The sequence below is a fragment of the Ciconia boyciana genome, chromosome 8 (genome assembly GCF_034638445.1).
Source record: "Ciconia boyciana chromosome 8, ASM3463844v1, whole genome shotgun sequence".
In the NCBI taxonomy this organism is placed as follows: domain Eukaryota; kingdom Metazoa; phylum Chordata; class Aves; order Ciconiiformes; family Ciconiidae; genus Ciconia; species Ciconia boyciana.
Genome location: NC_132941.1, coordinates 9,293,382 through 9,318,546, shown reverse-complemented (window position 1 = coordinate 9,318,546; position 25,165 = coordinate 9,293,382). Strand labels below are relative to the sequence as shown.

The window sequence follows — 25,165 nt, the reverse complement described above, 5'->3', positions numbered from 1 at the left end:
CCTCACCCAGCTCCCGCAACCCTGGGCCCAAAAAGAGTTAAGGCTGCAAGGGCTCCCCTGCCCCATGCAGCTTCAGCATGCTGGGATGTCCCAAAAAACCTTGTTTTGCCATCCAGCTGCACCCACGCATGGGCTCAGCGCGGTCCCTGCTGCATCCCAGGGCTCCCCTCCCTCACAGGTCTGCAGCATCACCCCGGGGGTAGACTGGGTTCCAGTTCCCAAAGCTCCAAGCAGGCAACCATCACTTGGGGGCATTGTAAAAAAAATATTTGCCCATGGTTCTTTATTTTAAAAGCTGAAAGTGGCCCCATATGGATGCTGGTTTGGGTGGCCATGTTGGGGAGGAGTTGGAGAGCCCCAGGAGGGACCAGCCCTGGGACCATCCTCTGCTATGGACCCGTGCCCACTGCTGGACCCTGCCCACACGGCCAAATTCACAGCGGGACCTTGCCAGGCTTTTTGGGGCAGAAGCTGGGGAAGAGACCTGGCCCGCTCACCCCGGGGGATTGGGCCGGGGTGGCAGGCTGCCCATCGCCTCCTCTGCCCCTGCCCTGCGCTAATGAGCGAGTTACACAACGAGAAGCTTTTATACTTTGTTAATCGGGTCCGGCATCCCAGCCCGCCCCTCCACGCACTCTCCGGCCGGCCGGCGGAGCCCCGGCTCCCTCCTTCCCTCTCCTCAGCTGCCTTTTGTAATGTTTTAATGGGGTTTCTTGCCTGTGTTGTGCTGATTTAATTACAAAGCTGCAGTGAGTTGATGCCTTGTGACGGTCTAATCCCAACCCGGTGACTCTACAAAGCTTTCGCCCGGCTTTCTTCCTGCTTCACTCCGGCCTCACCGACTGTGCATCTGTCTCTGCCCTGTGCACTGACTCTCTGCGGACTGTTCAGCTTTTCCTTTCCCTGGTGAGTACCCGGGACTTTTTCCACCCAAAATAACTTTGCATCAGAGACCGTAATCCTGCCCTCCCTTAACCTGGCACCTCCAAGGCTGGGATTGCTTTTAGTGCCTGGAAAAAGGGGATGCCCATCCCTTCCCTGGGAGCTGGTGGGGAAGAGGATGCCCCTGGGAAGTGGTTGAACTGGAGCCAAGCATCCCTCACACAGCCTGGGCTTGGAGCCGGTGCTATGGCCCGGCAGGGGTAGGGTTGGGTGCTGGAGGGAGGATGAAGCCAGGCTTCGTCCTCCTCATGCATGGGAACAAGGCTTTTCACCCAGAGGGCATCGGAAACATGCCAAAAGGCTCGTGGTCCAGCCTTGCAGCTGATGATGGACTCTGGGCTGGAGCAGTAGGGGCTTGGGGGTTTGGGAAACACCTTGTGGATAATGGGGCAGTAGAAATAAAAGGCAGTAAAAGCATGAGCCGGCTGCCCATCCGGCCAAAGCTGGGCGCTCGCCTCTGCCTGTATGAGGATGGTCTGAGATGAAATGACACTGGGTGAGCTCATGAGGTTGGGGATCCCCATGAGATGCCCCGACCTCTAGTGGAAAGGCAGACCTGGAAAAAAAAGATGAAGGTGTCAGACGATCAATACCCACATTTTTAAGCTGCTTTTGCAAACATCCCCAGTGTTTTTCAAAGCTGCTCAGCCTCTGTCAGGCAGGCAGAGATGCAGGCATTATGTGCTGAAGCCAAGGAGGGTTGGGGTGCCCCTGCCTGAGCAAGAGGGGCAGGGGATGGGGCACTGGGGGGCTGCAGAGGCCATCGGGATCCCCACTGCTGCTGATTCCTCCTTCCCTCTCCCAGTGTCCTGCAGCCAACGGAGGACAGAGGACGACATGTCTGCGGTTGTGAGTACTGCCCGTGTGCTGCCCCATCCCCTGGGCTCTGAGCATCCCCTCCCTGCAGTGCCGGGATGGGGCAAACCCCACGGACCCCACACCCCCCCCCGTCTGCTCTCAGCCCACGGCAGGGAGCCTGGGTGGCACACAGCCCACCCCCATCCCATTGTACCCCCTCGGGTGCAGGCATGGAGGCTCTGCCCTTCCCCATAGCCCCCCATCCCAGGAGACCCACAGTGGGGCAGGGAGTTGGGGGGGCTGGCTGGGGAAACCCCATATCCTCTCCTCGTCCCCAGACGGGCACTTTCCGCATCGTCTCGGAGGAGGAGCAGGCCCTGCGCACCAAGCTGGAGCGCCTCACCACCAAGGACCATGGCCCCGTCTTCGGGAGGTGCGAGAAGATCCCCCCGCACACCCTGCAGAAGGTGAGGGTGGCCGTGAGGAGCGGGGGGCAGGCACAGCCTGGGGCACCCACTCCTTCTTGGGGGCCAGAGGAGACCCTCAACGGGCTCTCGCCTTGGGGGGTGGGATGTGCTTACACCAAAGGGTCTCAGAGGGGGGGACCTGGGTGACCTTGCTCTCCCCATGCCGGGATGCTGCAAGGACCATCACTGCATCCTTCCAGCTTTTGGGTGCCTAAATGACCCCCAGCCTGTTTTGGGGTGCATGGGGGGCATTGCTGAGCCGGGGCCCCTCCCTGCTCCCCCCCAGGCAAAGGATGAGCTGAATGAGACAGAGGAGCAGAGGGAAGCGGCGGTGAAGGCATTGCGGGAGCTGGTGCAGGAGCGGGCGGGCGGCGAGGAGGTGTGCAAGGCGGTGGCCGAGAAGGTGCAGGGGAAGGATGACTCCTTCTTCCTCCGCTTCATCCGCGCCCGCAAGTTTGACGTGCACAGGGCCTACGACCTGCTGAAAGGTGGGTAGGGGTCCTGGGCTGTGGTGCTGGGTGAGGACAGGGATGCACATCCATCGGGAGCTCCCAGTCCTGTGCTGGTTCCTCCCAGCCCCCCGGTCTGGGCTGTGCTGACAGAGCAGGACCCTGGCATGGGAAGGGGATGAGGAGAGAGGATAAATAGAAAAAGGCAGGGCTGGGGGTCTCGAGATGCAGGAGAAAGAGTTGGGATGGGGAAGGAAATAAATGAGGGTGGTGCCAGGCATCCTGCAATGACAGAACAGTCCCATTCCTTGCTAATTTACCAGACAAAATGGAAAAAACCCATGCGTTTGGCGGTGGCAGGCTGTTTCATTTGTGCAGCAAATCCAGCTGGTTTGGGCTACATCCTCTCAAGACCCCCACGCCCTATACATGACATATATACGCCCTATACCTACCCCTACCTACGTGTGTAAGGAGCACCCACCCTGTGCACAGTGCTTTTGTGCATGGTGCCTGGTGGGCTCAGCACCCCTGGGACCCCTCGAGGGCTGGGGGCAGGTTGGGTGGCTTGTGGCACCCCCTCCCCACATCAGGGGTGACCTGTAGGGATGGAGGGGAAGAGGAAGAGCAGCCTGGGGGGGTGGCCACTGGCTGGGATCTGCCTGGCTCTGGCTCCACTCTTCTTTGTGTCAGCCTGGGGGATAATGAGTTGTAATTATCAGTGCTGGCTCCCAGATGAGCTATTTTGTTTGCCCACATTTTCCCAGGACAAGATTCCTTATTTTGTGCCTGCAGGGTGCCAAGGGAGAGGATGTGGGGGATGTCACCCAAACAGGCAGGAAGGGGAGAAGGGAAATGAGGGGAAAAATGACTTTATCTGCTCGTTGAAGAGCTGGAGAGAAGGCAGGCATGGGAAGCCGCCGGCATGGAGAGAATAATGCTGAGTGCGCTGGAGATGGGGCTGAGCTCCTCTCACCCCCTTTGCTGGAGAAAACCTGACCCACGTGGACCTCAGGCACAGCCCATCTGCAGTTCTTGGGCTCAGGACCGGCATCCTACCGTCACCAGCCTGCCCTGTCTCTGGCAGCTTCCCCAGCGCTGCCCTGGCTACCCGAGGCTGGGCAAGTAGCCATTGTCCTCCCTGATTTCTGCCTCTCTCCAGGCTATGTGAACTTCCGCCAGCAGTACCCAGAGCTCTTCGACAACCTGACCCCCGAGGCCGTGCGCAGCACCATCGAAGCCGGCTACCCTGGCATCCTGGCCAGCAGAGACAAGTATGGCCGGGTGGTGATGCTCTTCAACATTGAGAACTGGGATTATGAGGAGATCACCTTTGATGAGGTCAGTCCAGCCCAGCCATCGCTCCTGGAGCAGAGCGGTCCCGCTCCCAGGCTTGTCCCGCTCGGCACGTCTGAGCGCAGCATCCCTTACACACGCATATACGTATGTCCACGCACAGCCTCCAGCCATCCAGGTTGAAGCAAACCTGTAGCCCTTTGAATTTATCCTTCCAGGGAGCATGGCAGAGCATGGTCCATCCCAAAGGGTTCCCCTTCCTTCCCCCTGATACGGTGCAAAGTGCCAGGCAAATTTGGGGTGTGCATCCCCCAGGCCCAGGTAGCACGCGGTGAAGAAAGGCACCACGCCATTAAATCAAGGTGCTTTAGAAAGGAGGGACCCACAGGGCAGAGGAGGAGACTGAGGCACGGGGCATGGAAAGGGCTTCTTCGCAAAGAGGTCTCCAGGCATGTAACTCACAACTTCCCCCAGCTCCATTTTCTGCTCAGCTCGGAATTTGGTTGCAACATATCATTGACCTAGATCTGAAACACACCCGACTTGAAAGAGGAATGTGATGGTGGTTGAGCATCCCCCACCATGCCCTCCCTGCTCTCAAGTCCTGGGGCTGGCTGCAACAAGCAGGCTGGAGTCAAGCAGACCCTGGCTAAAGCTCCATGGGACTCTTCCTGGGAACCTCCTGGGGTCTATGGGAGGTGAGACCTATTGCCAGACCTGCTGTCTCTCCTCTCCAACAGATCCTTCGGGCCTATTGTGTTATCTTGGAGAAGCTGCTGGAAAATGAAGAGACCCAGATCAATGGGTTCTGCATCATTGAGAACTTCAAGGGCTTCACCATGCAGCAGGCATCGGGGATCAAACCCTCCGAGCTCAAGAAGATGGTGGACATGCTGCAGGTGAGGTGGCAAAGTCTGTGCCCAGCAGTGGCAGAGCAGGTCCTGGGGGAGCAGAGAGCTCAGGGAAAGGAGCAGGCAGGGCTAGCAGGGTTTGCGATTTCCACTACAGTGACACCAGAAGAAAGCATCATGGAGAGGCTGTTCCCCATCACATGATCCTTCCCTTGCCAGCTAATTGGCTTAATCCTGCAAGAGGGATCCTGTTTTTCTGGCCTCAGGTCCCTGTCCTCTCAAAAGCCCAACCAGAAGCAGTACCACCGTTCCTTGCAGCATCCTATAGCATGGCCTGGAGGCCTTTCCTCAGCCCAGCCCAGTATAGGCTGGAGGGAAACTCACAGGCACTCCAGGATTTCTGCCCTTGGACCAGAGGCCAAAGACACTTGGCTCTCTCCAGGGAAGGAGGACAGAGGAGATACAGTCCTTCTTGTGGAGTGGGTACAATGAACCATGTGGGAGGCTCTTCGGCTTCCCTGGTACTACTCCCGGGGCTGGGACGGCTGATCCTCTGGGTCAGAACAGAAAAGGGGCCATCAAAGAGAGAAGGGGAGATTGGGCGAGGGGAGCCACGGCAGTGCCGGGGTGTCCATTGCTGCCTGCCTGGCTCCCTGTGGCCAGCACCCTCTGTAACCGTCCGTGTCTGGGTTTGGGATCCTAGGACTCCTTCCCAGCGCGGTTCAAGGCCGTCCACTTCATCCACCAGCCTTGGTACTTCACCACCACCTACAATGTGGTCAAACCATTCCTGAAGAGCAAACTGCTGGAGAGGGTGAGTGTGGGAAAGGGACCTGGAGGCAGAGGCATGTCCCTGGGTGAAACAGAGCAGCTGGGAAGAGTCGCCCTGGTCCTCTGCTGAGGGTTGCTCCCATCTCCCTCCAGGTCTTTGTGCATGGGGAGGAGCTGGAGCCCTTCTACCAGGAGATCGATGCTGACATCTTGCCAGCAGACTTTGGTGGCAACCTGCCCAAGTACGACGGCAAAGCAACTGCAGAGAAGCTCTTTGGGCCCCGCATTGAGGCTGAAGACACAGCTCTCTAAACGGGGGTCCACTCCTCCTCCCCTGTACAGTAGGATCAGAGGTGGCCCTCTAACCCCAACCACCTCCTTACCGTAGCTTTGGTTGAATGACTGCTCGTGATGAGGCGCTCCGGGTGTGTTGCTCCGTGCCTGTCCCTCCCCTCCCCAAACGTGGCAGCGGGCTGCCCAGCAGCTCCGTCCCTCCCAGGCAGAGCATCCTTCCCTCGGGAGCCAGCAGAGAAAGGAGGTCACCAGCCCTCTCCTGCAGCGTGCCCTGGAGCTGCGGTGAGAGGACAGGACAGCGTCTGCTCTGGGAAGGGAGGGCTACAGCGAGGGAGAAATAAAGTGTTTAACAGCAGAGCTCTGGGGTCCCTTGTAGCATGTGGCAAGGAACAGGGGTGTAGCTTTTTGGCCACAGGCGCTGGCTGTGCTGCTGGTTCTAAGGAGGCCAGGAGTGTCAGTGCTTGGTAGGAGACCCCTGTCCCCCCATCACTGACTGCCCTTTGGCACAGGGACCAAGGAACTGGCAGTCTCCATCCTCCATGCATCCCAGAACAAGCCCCACGCCTGCCTGAGCAAGGACCCCCAATTATCAGTCATCTGCTCTAACCAGGAAAGAGAAAACAGCCCAAAAGATGCAAACAAGAACCCAAACAGGGGCCCAGGTGGAGCTGGCTCTGCCTAATTCCTGCTCCACCAGGCAGGCAGGGAGGAGGAACAGAGGCTGCAGCAGCCACTAAGAGTAGGAGATGGATTTTAACTGCAGGACAGGGACAGACAAGCAGAATATACCCTCCTAAATCCTTCAAAAGCCTCAGCATAGCTGTTTCTCCCAGTACTGCACCATGAGTGGGAGCTCAGTCAGGGAAGCCCCACCAAAAGCCATCACAGAGGGCAGAGGAGGGTCCTTGCCCAGCAAATGAGCTGTGCCTGATGCTAATGCTAACTAGCCCTTGCTGATGTGGAGCCAGCAGGACCAGGATGGAGAGGAGGGAGGCAGAAGTAGCTGTGTCCCAGGGAAGGTGGTCTTTTCTGGTTCATGAAGCAGGCATCTCCTCCAAGGAGCTGATGGGGTATCTGTTTCCAGACTGTCTTCTCCTCCCTTGGTGAGCAGTAGGGCTCAGAGAGGAGCAAGGCACTGGTCTCTGCCCAGGTTACCTTCTCCATCAAGCTGGTCCCGCAGCATGCCCCATCTCCCCTCCCTCCCAGCTCTGCAGCTACACGAGTGCCTTTCATCAGCCAAGCAGAGGACCAGACCTCCACCCGAAGCTGGCCGAGGTGGAGGGTGCTGACAAGAGCTGCATTCATCAGAGCACTGGCTCAGGCTCAAACCAAACAGGACGTCGGCTCTGAAGCTGCAGGGAGGATGGGGCCTGTCTGGGCAGAGGCAACTGGGGTTAAATCTTTTTTCTCCAGCCTCAGCGGCACGGCGACTGGTCCACACATGGCGAGTCCCAGCCCGAGGCTGCACCAATCTTGTGCAAGAGCCCAGAGGGAGAGCGAAAGGCACCCCTCTGCTGCGTTTGGCTCTTTACTGCACAGTGCTCTTCACGGGGCTGGGAAGCGTCTGGAGCCATCCCAAGGAAGCCACACATGACAACCCTACAAGCGTCAGGCCAGTGCAAACACAACAGCACAGTTTGCTTGGGAGACAGAGCAAGTGCAGCTCACTTGTAAAAATAGAAAAAGACAAAAAAACCCCTATGCACAGACAGGAGCACCACACTGCTGCCTCTGGGACTTGGACTGGGACAGCCATAGCTCTTGAGAGGTCCCTGTGGCTGCTCACCACTGCTGGGACAAATTGTCAGCCAGTAGCTTGCTTTGATGGTGAGACAGAGAACAGCACAGCAACCAGAGCAGGGAGCACAATCCATGCCAGCCTCAGCTTCCCTCCAGAGTGACTCTGACCAAGCCAGAAAGGAGTTTTGAAGTAGATCTAACAGCTAAATCATAATAGCCAATAAACTAGAGATGGACCCCAAAACACTGCCTCCCACAGAGTAATTCTCATTACAGGGGAACAGCAGCAACAGTCCTGGCCCAGCCCAGCTGCCCCAATAGCTCACTAGTCCTAGTTATCCTCCACATCTGTCTCACTTGGTCTGTAGATAAAAAAACCACACACCAGTGAGCTCTTAGTGTCAGTCAGGTAGCGTTTTTGGCATGGCTTTTCTGTGCCCTAGGCTCAAACAAGTGGTTAACTCCTTAGATGTCAAAGTGTCACAGCCAGAGATGCTGCTGTTTTTTGTTTCTGCCAGCCACTGAAAGATTAGGAACTCCACTGACTCTGATGGTTTCTGCAGAGACACATGAGCCAACACACACTTTTACCACACACTGCAGGAAAGCTGTCATCCCAGAGAAGAGTCCTTCCACATGCTGCAGGAAGGGCCACAGCTAAGCCCTGCACCCCGCATCAGGTCTTAGTCCTGGCACAGCTATAGGTCTGGCTATAGGCTGGAGGAGTCCTCCAGCCAGCAAACTAGTGATCATGGGAGAACCTGGGGGCTGACACAGGCCTGTCACAACCTGCTCTCATCCACTGGCAAAAATAGCCCTTCTTCAGGATTTTCAGGACAGGCATTCAGTTTAAGCTGATGCCATCTCCATTCTCCACCAGAAAGGCATCGTAAGACAAAAAGCAACTAAGAAAGGCTTGAGCATCATTAGGGCTTGTGTCACATGCTGCAAGGGAGAAAGGGGGGAAGAAGATAAAGTCCACCCCTCAGCTAGCTCCCCAAGCTGAGCCTTAGGGAAGGCTGAGGCACCAGCCTCTGTCAACTGCCAAGAAAGCTACATGCTCTTTAGCTCAAGAGCCTGCTAGACAGCCCATGCTTAGCTACCAAGCCCAGCCCGAGCAGCGAGACAGCCAGGGCAATTGTTAGATCCTCCTATATATAGCAGGAATTGTTAAGATTACTTCTCCCTGGAGGCTTTCTGTAGCAGCTCTGTCCTTGTTCTGCTCTCTGGAACACAGAGGCAGAGGAAGGCTCCAGCTGGAGATGACAGTGGTGGCAGGGGCTGGCACACCATCCATAGGTTCTTACATACAGCCCCTGGGCAGTCTTCCCATTTATCTACTTGACACTCACTTCAGCTTTCAGCAGGGGGCAGAGCCAGGTCTTTGAGAGGTGGGCACAGAAGCTGCAACTGCTGAAAGGAGCAAAAGGTGAAGACACCCCCAACACTGCCACCCCTCTTTGTCCTCACCACACCAGAAGTATGGAAGGAGAGGAGTGCAAGCTTGAGGTTTCTCCCTCAAAGGAAGAGGTCATTCACATTTTCTAGAACAATTAGAACCCTTGCATTTAGCACTAGAATAGCCAACTAGTAGGTCAAAACAGAGACACCACCCATGTTCATGAAACACAAGTTACTAACAAAAGTTGTCCTGTCTGGAAGTGAGGGAACAGCAAGCCAGCTCCTGCCTTGGTGTATACCACAGGGATATAAGGACAGTCTTTCCCCAAGGCAGTCTTGGTTTAGACAGCGCTAGTGAACAGAAACTAACACCTAATACAAAGGGCTGGGGCTAAAGGATTCCCCTTAGTTCCTCCTTTAGCCAATCCAAATCTCATAACTGAGGGAACATGAGATACCCAGTTGCATTTTAATCAATATTACCTTGTTGGCCCAATATATTCCCACATCAGATGATCCTCTCCCCACTGCAGAGGAAGTGAGTAAGAAAGCATGGCTGCTTTGCCTGTTGAGTGACAGCTGGACTTCATCACCCAATAACACTGCACACAATCACTACATACAGCACTGACTTCAATAAGTCTTTATTTTTAAATAAAGAAATCCCACTGAATCAAAGATAACAAAATCACATTTTGTTTTGCAATGACTTCCATTTTACACCACACAGAACAAAAATTAAAGAACCAAAAAGACACTGTTTTATATATATAATTTTAAAGGTAAACATCAGCAGATATAGAAAAATTGCATTGCTAGTTGCAAATCATCTCCCCTGCAGCTATCAGCTCCAGAGAATCTGACTCAGAACATGGCAGCAGGGAGGGTGTCTCAGTATACATGCTTTTTCAGGGCAGCATTTCGGGATGGTTCCAGAGTATAATTTTGCCAATTGGAAAATATTTTCATAGTAAACTGCTCACCAAGAACATTAGAAGTCACTCAGTCTGTTCTAACACTCCTGCATGGGCAAAATGAGAAGGGGACAGGTCTGTTCTTCCTGAGGTCTCTATACACCTCTTCAGCTTGGGATTTTCAGAGAAAGAGGTTATGCTTTCTCAAGAATAATGTCTAGTGATCTGTCACTGGGAATTATGGTCAAGCTTGTCAAGTAACAAAATGAGAAAACATGCTCCTTTGGAAAGGTGTGGACTTGGGCTAAGTAGTAGGGTTTGGGTATATCAAATTCAAGTGGGTTTTGTTTGGCTTTTTTGTTTTTAAAGACTTCCCAGTTGGCAGGAGCCATGAGAAGGGTCAACATCCCAGTAGAGCTATAGTGGAGATCCTAGAAGAAAGTTCTGTATCTAATCAAAGCTCTTGCATGACCAGAGATTGACAATGCAAGCTTGTCATTCAGACAAAAGCAAAAAAGTCTTTGTGTAGAGCCACCTTGTGGGATTGGGCTCCTTACTGGCACTAAAACTACCTGGGTTAGGCAAGGCCATTTGGTGAGAAGGATGGACATGGCCTTTAGCAGGTGCAGGGCTAGAGCTTTTCGAGAGTGTTAGAGAGACTTGGAAAAGGCTGTTCAATACCAGCAGATCCAACCTGATAAATGCTGCCCTGGATTGCAGTGTTTGTGTCCATTGGTTAACCAGCAAAACCAAGCATACAGATGTTCAGAATGCAATGGTTCAGAATGCAATGGTTCATGATAACCCTAGAAACCCTTCCACCACAGCATGGAAAGCTGGCAACTGCTTTAACTCACTGATGGCACTTACACCTAAGCTCCCCCAACAGCTGCAAAAGTCCAGGCCAGTGTAACAGACACTCCCAGCAATAAAAGGGGTACAGTTACAAGGCACCCCTTCCTTGGGGCGGTGTTGCTCTGAGGCATTTTAAGCTCTGAGAAAACTCAGAGTCCTCACACTAAGAGCAGCTGTTTGCTTTTCACCTAGAAGCCATGAAGGAGACACTGCTTTGAGTCACACTGGCTCTGGGGCCTACTCAACCAACAGACCCACCAAAGGAATAAAGACACATGGAGCAAGACTCAAGTCAGAAACAAGATGCTCTTCACAACAAATGACTTATACATGCAGCACAAGGCTAGGTCTTTTTCTGGTCTCCTTGAAAAAGGCTGTGAAGAATTTCAATAAGCTCCAGACAGGCATAATATTTCTAGAAAAACTTGGAAGCAATTCAGGTGACTAAACTGTTTGGCAATTAAATCCTGAAGTTGCTACTCTCTGCTTTTTCTTTTGAGGTGTAGTCACTTAGGCAATCTAGCTCCAGCTATGCTGCTGGAGATTTAATAGACATAAGAACTTTGGGATTGTAAGGTAACAAGTCACATATTAAGCAAAGCAAACCCTCCTTCTATGACTCAATCCCTACTGCTAGAGGAGCAAGCACTGAAAATGATCCACAGCTTATATATATTATTTTAAGCCTTAAAATAGACTGTAAGCTAGTTGTATGCTGTCCACAAAGGTCCTTTAAGTAAAGCATGCTTGTACAGAGTACATTGCCAGAGTTGTTTAACTACCCAGTGTCTGAAAATTCATTACTAAAAAACCAGCCCCAAAAGCTCTGACAGAGCTGTTACTGAAATCTCTAGATATGCTGATGTCAAGGGAAGAGGAGAAAAAGGGCAAGGCACCACGTGTCAAAGGGCTGTGATCTAGGAACTTGTGACAGACCCAGGACATATGACACACAGGTAGCTTGGCTAAATTCAGTACTGGAGCTAATAGCTCCCAACATCTTTGCTTAATGCCCTGTCTTTGTAACCTATATCTTCATAAACAGGAACTGCAGAAAAAAACTCAGGAAAAGACTGCAGGGAAGTTCAAGTGTCTGTCTTTACAGTGCAACTACAACACTGTCAGACCCATCTGAAAACACCTTCAATTTAGAAGCTAGCCTAGGGACCATTAAAATGCTGGCAGATCTGATGGAGCAGAAACTGCAAGTTCCTTATGTTCAGTAAGAGCAAGTCCCAGCTGCACACATACAAGCTTCAGATCTCTCCAGACACTGACAAAGGTGATGGTTGGACCAGCCTAACCAAACAGTAATAGTTCTGCAACTTGCTATCTGATTGAGAGAGTCCTTAGGGCTTATGTTCAAGTGCTACTTACATCCAGTGATGGGAAAGAGGTGTGTACACTACACGAGACTACCTGTGGAAGAACTCTGCTAATGCTTTTTCTAATCCCAGTTTGAAACTAAACAGAACACGACAGATTCATCATGCTGTAATCTTGAACTGCACTATCAGACTACACTGTAATGATATAGAAGCGCACACTTCAACATGTCTTGACAAGAGATGAAAAAGATGACTTCACCTCTAAGACTCAAAAATCCAGATTGCATTTAAGGTTGAGTTCACTGGCCAAATGAAGACCACCTGCCCACATTACAAGATTAGTATTGCCTTATTTTGTGAAAGAAGAGTATTTCAGATTAGGGTTGGACAAAGTACCATGCATCATGGGGCACTGGCACTAGGTATCTGTTGCCAGTCACTGTCAGCAGCAAGACTTAATTACAGGATTCCCTTTAGGTAACATGTAATGCAGCTTAACTTTCTCCTCTCCCACTTCCCCAAGATCTAAGTTACTGCTGCAAGTCTGACACCATGAGTCTTGCTTTGAAAGCAGCAAGTTGGGTGGGATGGGGAGAACATATATTTTTCACTGCTTCCACCTACAACAAGCTTAGTAAGCTGAACCCCAGGCTTCAGAAGCCTTGCACGAACAAGCCGTGACAAAAGCTCTTCTTCCCCAAACAGGCTAGAATTAGTTGGTCAAGTTACAAGTGGTTTGAACAGCTGTAGATGCAAGTGCAAAGTGCAAGAACAGGTCAAAGGACAAGACAGAGACCCATGTTACTTCTGTAGTTGAAAGTCTCAGAAAGTCCACAGCATCGGCACTTCTTAAGTATGAAGGCTTGGGTTACAGGGCAGGAAGGAGTATTCCTCGAAAAGACCCTCCAACTTTAAAGCAAAATTTCTATTTGATTAGACAAAGCTACAGCTCCTGCTGCTTTGAGAATTGCCCAGTTGCTCATCTCGCTTTAAGAGACTTGCTTAAAACAGGTCATTGATTGACTGGCCACCTGCTGTAGTGAAATCAGTTTGGAATGAAGGTACTTTTGATAAGAAAGTAGCTTCCTCATACCTCAGAAACAGAAAAACCCATTTGAAAGCCTGGTCTGTCAAGAATGATCATCTTTACAAAATGGAAGGATGAAAATTTTTTCCTAAGAAAAAGCTTCCCAGGACAAAGCTCTGCTTTCAGAGGGACTGGCATGACTTGGCCAAAAAGCAGAGGCAAGACACTTGCTTTGCCTCAGCATTAGCCTTCACAGACAGTATCGAGCCAGTTCTCACCCTCCTGACTTTCATGTTCTGGGCCAGTCAACAACTGAACTGTTCTGCCAGTCTGGGGTCCTGGGAAGGAAGGCAGAGTTTCAGCTGCTTGGGGAGCTGGGCAGAGAGCCCCTGCTTTTGATAAGGCTCTCAAGTTGAAGAAAGCAGATATTTTGCTCTCAAAGGAGCTCAGATGCACACTGACCTTTCTTTCATAGGTATCCATATGTTGGGTCATATGACGGGCTCTGCAACAGAAGTATCAGTATCAAGGACAACTTCTGTTCCTCTAGAGCTGTCTGAAGTTGATACTCATCTCAGCACAGTAAAGCTGGATTGAGGAAGGACACATGAAGCACAGGAAGGGCAGTTTTGTTTTCTCAAGGCAGACAGCCATGACCTCTGTAAGCTACAGCTGTAGTATACTATGAAAGTTGAAGCAAAGTTGTAACCCACTGGAGATAAAAACCATATCCCCCTACACACCTAAATTTGTACTGTATCTATTTGATGTGCACAAGTCTTGTTTACACTCCATTTCTGTTGAAGCGAGAAGATATTTAAGTCACATCCAATGAATATTACATGAACAGCTACTTAAGCAAAAATCTGAAATGTCTTTTATGGCAGATTTTAGTGATACACAGATGCAGTATGAATAAGAGAATAACAACATAGAGACAAGATATCCATCAGCTAAGAATATCCTTGCTAACTGATGCCCTAAAATAGTTCTTAAGGAACAGCCACAAGCACAGCCAAGTCTTGCTATAGCTTTACTTGGTCACATCTTTTCTTTGATGAAAAAAGGAAACCTGGATTTACTAACAAGGAGGATGTGCAGATATCCACAGTTCATTGTAACAGGCCAAGGTGTCCGGCCTAAGGCAAATGAAAGGAATTTCCTGATATGATAATGCACCTTTGCTACAATAGTTAATTATTGCTTTATTAAAACAAAACTCCACCTCTCCAACCTACTGAAGTTCAGTGACAGAGCAGTCCAGAAGGCTTGTTCCCCTATATTACCAGACTGAAGTCTTGCAGCTTGTTTCACCCTTAAGCTATAAACTAAAGTGCCTGGAACACAGACCAAGGCTGAAACAATAAAGTGCTAATTGATGTGGGGAGTGTGACAGGAAAAGAACTTCACTGACACTGTGATAAAGTCCCAAGGATGGATTAATGAGACTACAATATTGACAGAGCAAACAGTAAAAAAAAAAAGATTTTTTACCACAAAGTTTCGGTCTCCAGATTGTCATGGGACAACTTTCCTTCCAGGGGACAGACTAGTGTCTTTAATAACAATCTTGGCACAGACCATAACAGCCACTTGAGGGAAAAGCACAAGTGAGTAGGCATCTTTCCTGCCAAGAGCTTTCACACTTCACACATTAAAACTAGAAGAGGATGTCTGGGTGTGGAAAAGGAATTAATGAGGAAGAGCCCAGTGTCTTACTGGAGCCAGTAATCCTACAGCATTTACATAGATATGGAAGTAGTAAGCCATGCAAAAATATCATTTTAGTCACACAGGGCTAGAGACATCCAGTTCCCCATCAACTGTAAGGCAAGTCATGTGTCTGAAAACTATTTGATGCTTTGAAATCTAAGGGGAAGAATTTTGGTATTATTTACCCTGACATAAAGGGAGTAAATCTAAATAGATACCTTCCCCCCCAAATTAATCCCAGCAGAGTACATAATTCTCTATGAAATATTCTTAAAAACAGATTGAGCTCACAAAGATCCTGCAGATTCTTAATCACTGGCTTCTATTTGGAAGCCAGAGCCAGCTTTAAAAAGCCCTGGGTCAAACAAAAAAAATCCAGTACTAAAGATGACTACATTTAAAAAGAGGCAAAGATGACAAGAAGGTGACTTGATCTGGTCTTGGTGTGAGAACATGTTTACATAGAAACATTAATTGGTATTACCAGCCCACAGCTTTTCTCTACTTGGAGTCCCAGCATAAAGACACCCTAATCCACAGATAGCTGAAGCATGGAAAAGTTAAGTATTTTTAAACTGATTCACTTGTGTAAGTGCATTCCTAGGAACTAAAAGGCTTCCCTTCAGATGGTGCAAGGCTGGAACTCCACTTGCAGTCAAGCATCTGTTTTTCTACCACCAGGACAACGGAGAACAGAGTCATAGTCACCCTGTCACCTACACCTAAACAAATGCTGCAGACCGAGTTTTTGACCAGCAGGTGAAGAGATTTTGACATTTGAAACTTCTGCTATATTAAAAGCAAGCAGTCTTTAGCTCAATAACCCTGTAACCCCTGTAACCCTGTAACAAGTCACAGTCAGCAACGTAATTCTTCAAGCAGAGTAGTAAATTACAAACCCAAGTGACTATATATGCAAAGATGCTCTGACCAGATATTAACCTCTGCTTTAACTCCACTTTGGAAGAAAACATTGTGATCAAGCCCCAGCCATAGGATATCAAGGAGAAGGAAAACCTGAAGCAGCAGGTGAGGGAACAAGATGTTCCCAAAGGGGGAGACATACTGCAGTGATCCAGAGTCTTTGGGTCAATTACTCCTGGCCAGATACAGCCTGCTCTGTGTCCGAGCAGTGAGACTTTGTCTTCTCCCACTGGCAGATGGCATTGGCATACTGTACCACAAGCTTATCCATCCAGGTAAGAGGTTCTGGGAATAGTACAGACCCCTCAAAAAATCCCAGGTGGCCTCCATGAAGGGGCAGCACATGCATGACATTTTCCCGTTTCTCTGTAAAACAAAAGGAGGCACAAAGTTCCAGGAAGTTAACATCTTGGAGCTGAGAATGAAGTCATCTTAAGTTGTGATAATCAACTCTATCCTTGGCATAGCATCTGAACTAAAGGAGCAATCACATGTAAGAAGTAGAAATGCGCTGACAAAGGCCATGGCTCCTTTGAAGTCCAAAGCACATACCCTCACTGCTTCACAGAACAGGACAGTCTGCAGGAACCAATCCCATACAAGAAGGTTGCCCAAGAAATGCTGCTGGCTGGGCCCTTACAGCAATACCTGTATTGCCATAAAAAGATGCTCATTCATTAAAGAATGAGCATCTTTAACTCATGTACACTGGAATTAGGACTGTTAGCACCATGTCAAGCTGCACCAAAGCTCTGACGCTACCTCAGCCACCTTGTTCATGTACAGTGAGAAAATCCCTGTGCTTGCTTCTGTCTGGAAGCAGCTGTAGATAAATTCTCTGCTCACAGCTTTCAACCAGGAAAAGAATGAACTCTGCGCTTCTCTCCCCGTGCACCCACTATTTGCGTAATGAAGAGGCAGCCAGCTCCCTCTTCTGAGCTTCTAAAGGTAATTTGCCTTTTTCTTGGCTGAAGATAGACAGCTCACACAACTCCTTTCAAGGGAGAGATCCTAGTTCAGTACAAAACACCACAGCTATGCACATGCCCCTGCCCCACTCTTCATCAGCACAGGGGGCTGTTCATCTGTACTTAATCAAGACTATCACTAAAATAACCCACCTTTCTACTAAATCCCAGTGAGGAATGAAGACACAAGGAATTATTTTTCCATTCAAGAATGTAACCTGAATGTAGCCTGCTGGCTATCAACACAAGCCAAAACAGCAGAAGGTGCCTGAAAGGACTCAAGTTCTTCCTGCTCAAGGTTAGCCTTGTTAGTTCTAGTGACTGGCAATTTGAAGAGGCTTAGTACACCTCCCACAGGATTACAGATGTAAGGAGGCAAGTCAAGCTGCTTTGAAATCATAGACCATGATGTGATAAGGAAGCTGCAGGTATACAAATATGCACAGCTGGAACAGACTGCTTCAACATACCTGAAAGAGCTCTTGGAATTGATAGAAGGCTCTCGTGCACAAGAGGGTCATCAGCAGCATTAACCAATAGAAGAGGAACATAGATCTGCATCAAGAAACATGGCAGAAAAAGGGAAAAAAAAGGAGTTGGTATTTAAATTCCAGTCTACCAACTGTAAAAGCATCTTAGCTTAACTCAATTAAGACATCTTATTTCAGAATTGCCCTGTACCTGGAGAAGCATCAGAAAAGCAGAGAGTCAAAATTTAAGACTCGTGGCTTTTCACCGATGGAGTACTTTGCAGCACTTTTTTTTCCCCAACTCAATTGTATGAAAGGGGCAGGGGTGCATCAGAGCAAATACAGATTGAGTCACAGACAGAACCATAGAACCATTAAGGTTGGAAAAGACCTCTAAGATCATCTAGTCCAACTGTCAACCCAACACCTCCATACCTACTAAACCATGTCATGAAGTGCCACATCTACACGTTTTCTGAACTCCTCCGGGGATGGTGACTCCACCACCTCTCTGGGCAGCCTGTTCCAATGCTTGACCACCCTTTCAGTAAAGACATTTTTCCAAATACCCAATCTAAACCTCTCCTGATGCAACTTGAGGCCATTTCCTCTCGTCCTATCACTTGTTACCTGGGAGAAGAGACTGACAGCCACCTCTCTACAACCTCCTTTCAGGTAGTTGTAGAGAGCAATAAGGTCTCCCCGAGCCTCTGCTTCTCCAGACTAAACAAGCCCAGTTCTCTCAGCCGCTCCTCATCAGACTTGTTCTCCAGACCCTTCACCAGCTTTGTTGCCCTTCTCTGGACACACTCCAGCACCTCAATGTCCTTCTTGTAGTGAGGGGCCCAAAACTGAACACAGTATTTGAGGTGCGCCCTTACCAGTGCTGAGTACAGGGGCACGATCACTTCCCTAGTCCTGCTGGCCACACTATTCCTGATACAAGCCAGGATGCTGTTGGCTTTCTTGGCCACCTGGACACACTGCTGGCTCATGTTTAGCCAGCTGTCAACCAGCACCCCCAGGTCCTTTTCCAGCAGGCAGCTTTCCAGCCACTCTTCCCCAAGCCTGTAGCGTTGCATGGGGTTGTTGTGACTGAAGTGCAGGACCTGACACTTGTCCTTGTTGAACCTCATACAATTGACCTCAACCCATCGATCCAGCCTGTCCAGATCCCTCTGTAGAGCCTTCCTACCCTTGAGCAGATTGACATTCCTGCCCAGTTTGGTCTCATCTCCAAACTTACTGAGGGCACACTCAATCCCCTCATCCAGATCATTGATAAACAGGACTGGCTCCAAAACTGAGCCCTGGAGAACACCGCTTGTGACTGGCCGCCAACTGGATCTTCCCCATTCTCAGAATTCAAATAGCTACACCCTTTTTTGCTCTGTATCGCTTTGCACATCAGGCAGCTAGTGCCAGCTCTGTAATGGACACCTTGGTTAATGTCCAGGAAAACTCCCTTGGAAATCTCCTCTATCTACTGAGCCAGAGGATGGAGAAATTAATCTTCCAGTTCCACTTCTGCAAAAAACTTTGGTCTGCTAAGCATCTTCCTGCCAGATAGCATCCTGAGTCTCTGTGCTGGTTTTGACTCAGATAGAGTTAATTTTCTTTATAGTAGCTAGCATAGGGCTATGTTTTGGATTTCTGCTCAAAACAGTGTTGATAATACAGAGATGTTTAGTTGTTGCTAAGTAGTGCTTATACTAAATCAAGGACTTTTCAGCTCCCCATGCTCTGCCAGGTGCACAAGAAGTTGGGAGGGGACACAGCTGGGACATCTGACCTCAACTGACCAAAGGTATATTCCGTACCATATGACATTATGCCCAGCATATAAAGCTGTGGGAAGAAGGAAGGAAGGGGGGACCTTTGGAGTTATGATGTTTTGTCTTCCTAAGTAACCATTATGCATGATTGAGCCCTGCTTTCCTGGAGATGGCTGAACACCTGCCTGCCAATGGGACGTAGGAATGAATTCTTGTTTTGCTTTGCTTGCATGCACGGCTTTTGCTTTACTTATTAAATTATCTTTATCTCAACCCATGAGTTTTCTTACTTTTACCCTTCCAATTCTCTCCCCCATCCTACCAGGGGGGACTGAGCAAGCAGCTGTGTGGTGCTTAGTTGCCAGCTGGGGTTAAACCACAACAGTCTCTTCCACAGTATCTAGTAAGTCTGTCTTCCTTGAAACTGCAGGCTCTGTGCCACCACCCATTTCCCACCTTATCCTCATATACTCAAAGTGATTCTTCAGTTGAATGTATGGCTTGGGTAGACCACTTGGGTGCTACTACATATCAGAGTTATAAGCTCTTAAGAGCCCAGAGCATTTAGTCCCCATATGAGAGGTAGCAAAAACAGAAATCCCACTCCAATATACTGTGTCTGATTACTTCTGAAAATCCCAGCCAAGCCAGCTGTGTCTAGGTATCAGCAACAGAAGCCACAGTGCATTTTCTCTCCAGTAGGAAAATGAAGGTACAAGAGCAGTCTCTATTGCAAGAGCTTACCCTGTGCAAGTAATGCAGGCAGCTTTCTTCTTCATAGTATTCCTTCAGGGAACTGTAGCCATGGAACTTCCTGAAATAGAGAAGACTATCATTGCAATCATCTGCTTCTAGTACCCATGTGACTCTTACTTTCCAGTAAGGACATATAAGCAGAGATGAGAATGATGCCTCAATTTTCATGGACAATGCTTTTTTTTCTACCCAGTGTCTCTGTAAAACTCACCTTTGGCAGCACATGCCTTTATGCTTTCTGTGCTTACACAAACATTGTGATAGCATGGACAAATTAAACGTGCAAGTTGAAGTCTAGCAGCCTTCAGCACATTTCTTTTAAAGTATCCTATTTCACTTAAGTAATTGTACATATGGAAGAAAGAAAGAGTTATGATCTTGTTCATCTTTACTTGAAAGACTTTTCAAATACAAAACCACCACAGTTTATGAACTTCAAACATACTGGACAAAAGGGCCTGCCTACAAGCCACCCAGAATTCACTGTGGTTCCAGTTCTTTGCCAAATCCTTAGCTCTCCATCCCAAACCAAGAATTCAGTAAACCTATACTCAAGTGCTTTTTTTTTTTTTTTTAGGCGAGAGAACATAGCTGTTGGCCCAAACTAGAAAGGCCTCAGGGATGAGGGACAAGTAGGGAGATTTCCCTAGGAATGGCTTTTAAAAAGCAACCAGCAATACTTCCGGTCTGACAAAAGTGTTATAGCTGTACAGGTGACAGTTTACAGCTTCACTTTGGAAAGGTGTCAATGCCTGATACAGAACATGCCATGGTACAAACACTGCCGCTGAAGAAAGTGCTATGTTGTTTTCAAGGACACAGGCAGTAACAGGCTACTGCTTAATAAAGCAGAGAGCTTAATTTAGGTGTTAGCATGACAAGTACAAAAAGGTGGTATCATCTCAGCCAACCCTAATGTTTACTGAGAAGGCAGGAGTGGTTTTTGGGGGGAAGGTTTGCTTCTAAATTCAAGCAGGGCTAAGGACATTCATGAGCAGTTCTGAGCTGCTTTCCACATTCTGCACTGTTTTTTGCTAGAGCTTGTGGCAGAGCTGGCATTTTCCTACATTATTGAAGGCTGCAGGTTCAGATTTACTGATAAATAAATGCCTCCTGGATGATTTTACAGAAGCTGTGGCTGTCAATAGTAAGTTGGTTTTTTTTTTTCTGGTAAGTTTTGTTCAATGTGAAGGCAGGGAAGAATTTCTGAGGTTGTCAGCACTGTATTTCAGCAGATTCCTACAGGCACAGCAAGGGACATACAAGAGCAACACTTGAAAGAGAAGGTACTTTCAGAGATCTACATAGGATCAGAGAATCACCCTTCATACCTCATAACGTTATCATCAATCTGCATAAGGGATGTTGCTGTATAGAGTTTGCTCAGATCAGCATCTGACAGGCTTTGTGGCTTCTTCATGTTATCTCCAAAAAGAACTTGCCTGAAACAGTAACATCAAGAAAAACATCCAAATAACATAACAAGGGCAGCAAAGCCATGACCTGTTCAAGGACAACTAAGTTTACCAAGTCTGACAAGATAAGAATAGAAGAGGGCTACATATACATGAGGCTTTCTTGGGAACAAGCACAGCTTATTTATCTACCTCCCTTTGCAGCAAGGCATAACAGAAACCCTAGCAGTCTCTTTATAGATAAAAAATGTTTTTCTGTTATACTGAAAAACTGCATAAAGGGCCTCTAAAAAGAATCCTCCCAGAACAGACAGTGCTAAGGGTATTTGGAACAGAGGCTGGGTTAGAGGGAGGGTCCTTTGGCTTCAGACCAAACCTGTGGGTGGCTTGGGTGAGAGCACTCGCAGTCCTGGGCATAGCATCTCCTTTACCATCTGGTCCTAAAGTCTCCCCAGCACAGATATTAGGTTAGCTCACACAGCAGAAATTACTTGGGGCATTACCTTAGCAGAAAGCTATTTACTATGGACACTTGTCATAATTAGTTATTGCCCTCAGGAGAGGATGTGTTTCTTTACCAGAACAAACCGCTCCCCTAACAAATAGAACAAAAGCCACAAGTTGGAAAGGGGTTTTTATTCCCTTTCAGAGGCAGCTGCAGGGCAGAGTAGGAGGGAGGCTAGGTTTGATTTGGGGGAGCTGCCTTTGAACACAAGTGATTATGGCAAAAAGTTTACTTAACAGACTTGCCTTCAAGCCAGCACTGGCTTTTTCTGGGTTATGAATTTAAGTACCTTTTAATGGGGGCTTACCTAACTTCACATGTTAAATTTGGTCAAGTTGTCTAAATATTTGTCAATCTGGAATGAATTACGTGGATCATCCTACATGTCAGCTGCCCTAATTCCTTCTATAAATGTTTCATACTGCACAGGAGTGCAAACTTTTGGTTCATTGTTTACAAGTGACACATGCTCTTAATTGGAATGGGTCTTAGATATTCCCCTCCTTTTCCCCCGAGTCAGGCAACTTCAAATATACACAGATGAGGTACTTACATGTTTATTGCCCTAGAAAGAAGTACCCAGAGAACTTCTGATGAAGGAAACAACAACATTGAGCATGTCACCTGTTTAACACACACATCCCTTTGATATGTGAGCGCCACAGATCGCAACAGCAGCACAGGGATCCTACAAGTACACTTGCACTCCAGGAAGAGCAACACTAAGTATTTTGCTGGCTACATGCTCTTTCTAGAGGAACAGCTAGAAGCCAGAGCTACAGTTTGACTATTTGCTTATTTGATAAGCAGCAGCCCCATACAGATCTTGAAGATTAATCCTACCTCAGGTAGGTGGCAGAACAAGAGACTCCTTGAATAGCGAATTCTTTGGCTAGAAGTGAAACAGATGCAGAATACTCCACTTTGAAGTTTAATTGCAATTGTCCTGTGCACATCTTGTTTATTCATTCAAGAAGTCTCCTTGGAAGGCAAAGACAACAAAGCCTGCTTTCTTCTAACAAGATCACCAAAGCTTATTTGTATATTTTACAGTATATGAATGAGATTGATATGGGCTCCCCTTCTCTGTTGGTTCACCTAAAGACCATCAAGCAAAGAACCGGTGTATAATCTTTCAGGAGTCCTATTTTAAAGGATCAAGATGACAAATCCAATATAGCAATTGACCCAATCAATACTATCAGCATAAGTGATGTACTGCAGTACCTGTGAGAAAGGATGATTTTCTTCATGTTGTCAGCCATGAGGAAGTTATAAAATCTTCTACATTGATCCCATTGCATGAAGGTTTCCTGTGCCCTAGAAAAAACAGTGCAGGACAAAGCTGTTAATGGAGATCCTGAAAGATCAGATTAATACACTGTAACATCTTATGGCAGCCTAGAGGTTACGTAAACAAGTCTCCAGGCCTTCCCTACCATGGCTTAACCTTTTCCAGGAAATGACTTCCACTTTGATGAAGTTTAGTAGTATCAGAAAACAGATCTGCAGTCTCATTTTGCACAATGCAATTAGCTGTTTTGATCAGAGCGTTTAAGAGCCATCAATCAAGATCTGTAACACTGACAAGAGGATTTTATTATCTTTTTGCATAAGTTGAATGTAATTTACCTAATGGGACTACCAAGGAAAGGACTAAAACCTGTTGCTGAACAAAGTGTTGTCTATTATGTATATTAGCTCTGCAGAGGAAATGATTTGTACAGATGTTTCCAATATGTACAGGCACTATTATTGTTTTAGCTTCATTGCCAGAAGTTGTAGGAATAAATACTAGTTGCAGCTGCAAGTGGCATCTGAGTTGAAGTCTTCACTTCTTCTCAAAGCAGAATAGCACTTCACAGCTTATCTGTTGTTAAAAGAGAATTAAAGTCATCCAGATTTCTGTGAGCTCTGCCAGATACCAGCACTCCTTTGCTATGCAGGGTCATGGGCAGGTTATAGCTTTACTCTTTGCAGGGTTTGCTGTTACTGAGGAAACATACTATCATTTACTGAGCAACTTAAGAATGCTGGGAGCAGTTTTAGTTACTGAAGTACTCCTACCATTTAAACATTAACATACCATGAGAACTACAGCCGATTTAGCATGACCTCCCAAGCCACAACCTGCAAGTCCCCTACCATAGCAAAAGCAAGCTATGTTTTCTTGTAGTAAGCCATGCTGGAATATGGCAGGTTTTTTTTTTTAAAAAAAAAAAACACCAAACTTCCTTATCTTTTTGTCTAGCCAGACTATAGCTACCATGTTTATGCCAGGGCAGGGGAATGACGGAAGACAGGAAGATGCACATTTCTTTCCTCACAAAAGATTTTCCAAGCAAACCTGTTAAGTTATTACAAGACATTTGAAGTTAAGGCTACTACATTTCCCTGAAGTGCCTGTGGTGTACAGTACTACTCCTAATACAAAGAGCTGCAAGCACTGAAAAAAGGCAGCTTCCGGTATTTTGAGGACTGCACAGGTTTCAAAGCTGAGGACTCTCCCCACAGCCTGTAGCTATGGTGAAGATGCATTCCACAAGATCAAGAAGCAGAATCAAGCCTGTGCAGGCAGAGATTAAGGAATAAGGAGACATGCCCCCGTTTAGCCTTAGGGAAGAAATTCCCCAGACTCTGTGTTAATTCATTAAACCAAGAATTCTTCTGGCAGATCCAGTACTGCTGCTACTTTATTACGCCCCTCTATGGGACTCACGCTTAATGCTCTGGAAAGGCTTTCATATTTCAGATCCCTGGTTCACCTTGCTCCCCATCACTTATTTCCTTCACTTCCTAAAGTTATTTGGGGGATAGAGGCTGTACAAGCTAATAAAAAAAGAAAATGGAATTGTAAACTAACTGGTCACATCTACCTGCGTAATCCACTTTCATGTAGCCCAGAGGGATGAGGCCAGTTATTTTAACCTACCAGACCAAGCCCAGGAAGGCTAAGGCACCATTCCACCTGGAGGTGCTTTGTACCTCCTCCCTCCCACTTCTATAACCAGGGGCACAAGGCCCTCCCTATCCGGTCTTTTGCTTAGTAGGTATATAATGGTGTTGCTTTCCCCTAGCTCTTCAGCTAATTAGCATTTAAAGCAGAAGTAGATATTAGGTAGGGAGACAGGATCTGAAAAGCCGTCCTGCTGATTGCCCAGTAATGCATAGCAGATGTTTTGTGACTGGAGATTTGCTAGTAGATGTTTAGCCAGCAGGTGGAGTCAAGAGCTCAATAATCCACACAACCCACTGAAGACTTGCATTGAAGTCAGACAAACAGCTGTTATTTTTCCACACAAATATCCAAGTGCAGTATTGTTAAACAGGTTGTCCTTGCCCTGCTATTCTACCAGCACATCATGACATACTACTACAGAAATCGGCTTAGGGAACAGCATTACTTGCAACATCATTTTGGAGACCAGAAATACAGTATTGCATAATTGCAGAAGGTGAACCAAGTGGACCACAGCGAGATGTGATCCTTGCAAACCCTTTCTGAT

The 25,165-nt window shown here is 47.9% G+C and overlaps 2 protein-coding genes across 2 annotated transcripts in view; one reads left to right on the top strand and one right to left on the bottom strand.

The window, feature by feature from the left end:
• Positions 1-1,779: 1,779 nt before the first annotated feature.
• On the top strand, positions 1,780-5,955 carry RLBP1 (retinaldehyde binding protein 1). Its single transcript, XM_072870249.1, has 7 exons — positions 1,780-1,791; positions 2,079-2,207; positions 2,494-2,695; positions 3,819-3,997; positions 4,693-4,851; positions 5,507-5,617; positions 5,728-5,955. The coding sequence occupies exons 1-7, from the start codon at positions 1,780-1,782 to the stop codon at positions 5,884-5,886; spliced, it is 951 nt and encodes a 316-aa protein (XP_072726350.1). The 3' UTR covers positions 5,887-5,955.
• Positions 5,956-9,640: 3,685 nt separating this feature from the next.
• ABHD2 (abhydrolase domain containing 2, acylglycerol lipase) overlaps positions 9,641-25,165 on the bottom strand; it is a 43,943-nt gene continuing 28,418 nt past the window's right edge. Inside the window, exons 7-11 of the mRNA XM_072869114.1 lie at positions 22,887-22,979; positions 21,071-21,181; positions 19,728-19,797; positions 17,209-17,293; positions 9,641-16,136 (exon numbers count right to left, since the gene is read on the bottom strand). Coding sequence (XP_072725215.1) covers positions 15,940-16,136; positions 17,209-17,293; positions 19,728-19,797; positions 21,071-21,181; positions 22,887-22,979 — 556 coding nt within the window. The 3' untranslated portion in view covers positions 9,641-15,939. The remainder of the gene's footprint in view (positions 16,137-17,208; positions 17,294-19,727; positions 19,798-21,070; positions 21,182-22,886; positions 22,980-25,165) is intronic.

Coding starts and splice junctions, on each gene's coding strand:
- RLBP1 (XM_072870249.1), top strand. Junction 2,696..3,818: donor GGCCTACGACCTGCTGAAAG/GTGGGTAGGGGT, acceptor GCCTCTCTCCAG/GCTATGTGAACTTCCGCCAG. Junction 4,852..5,506: donor AGATGGTGGACATGCTGCAG/GTGAGGTGGCAA, acceptor TTGGGATCCTAG/GACTCCTTCCCAGCGCGGTT.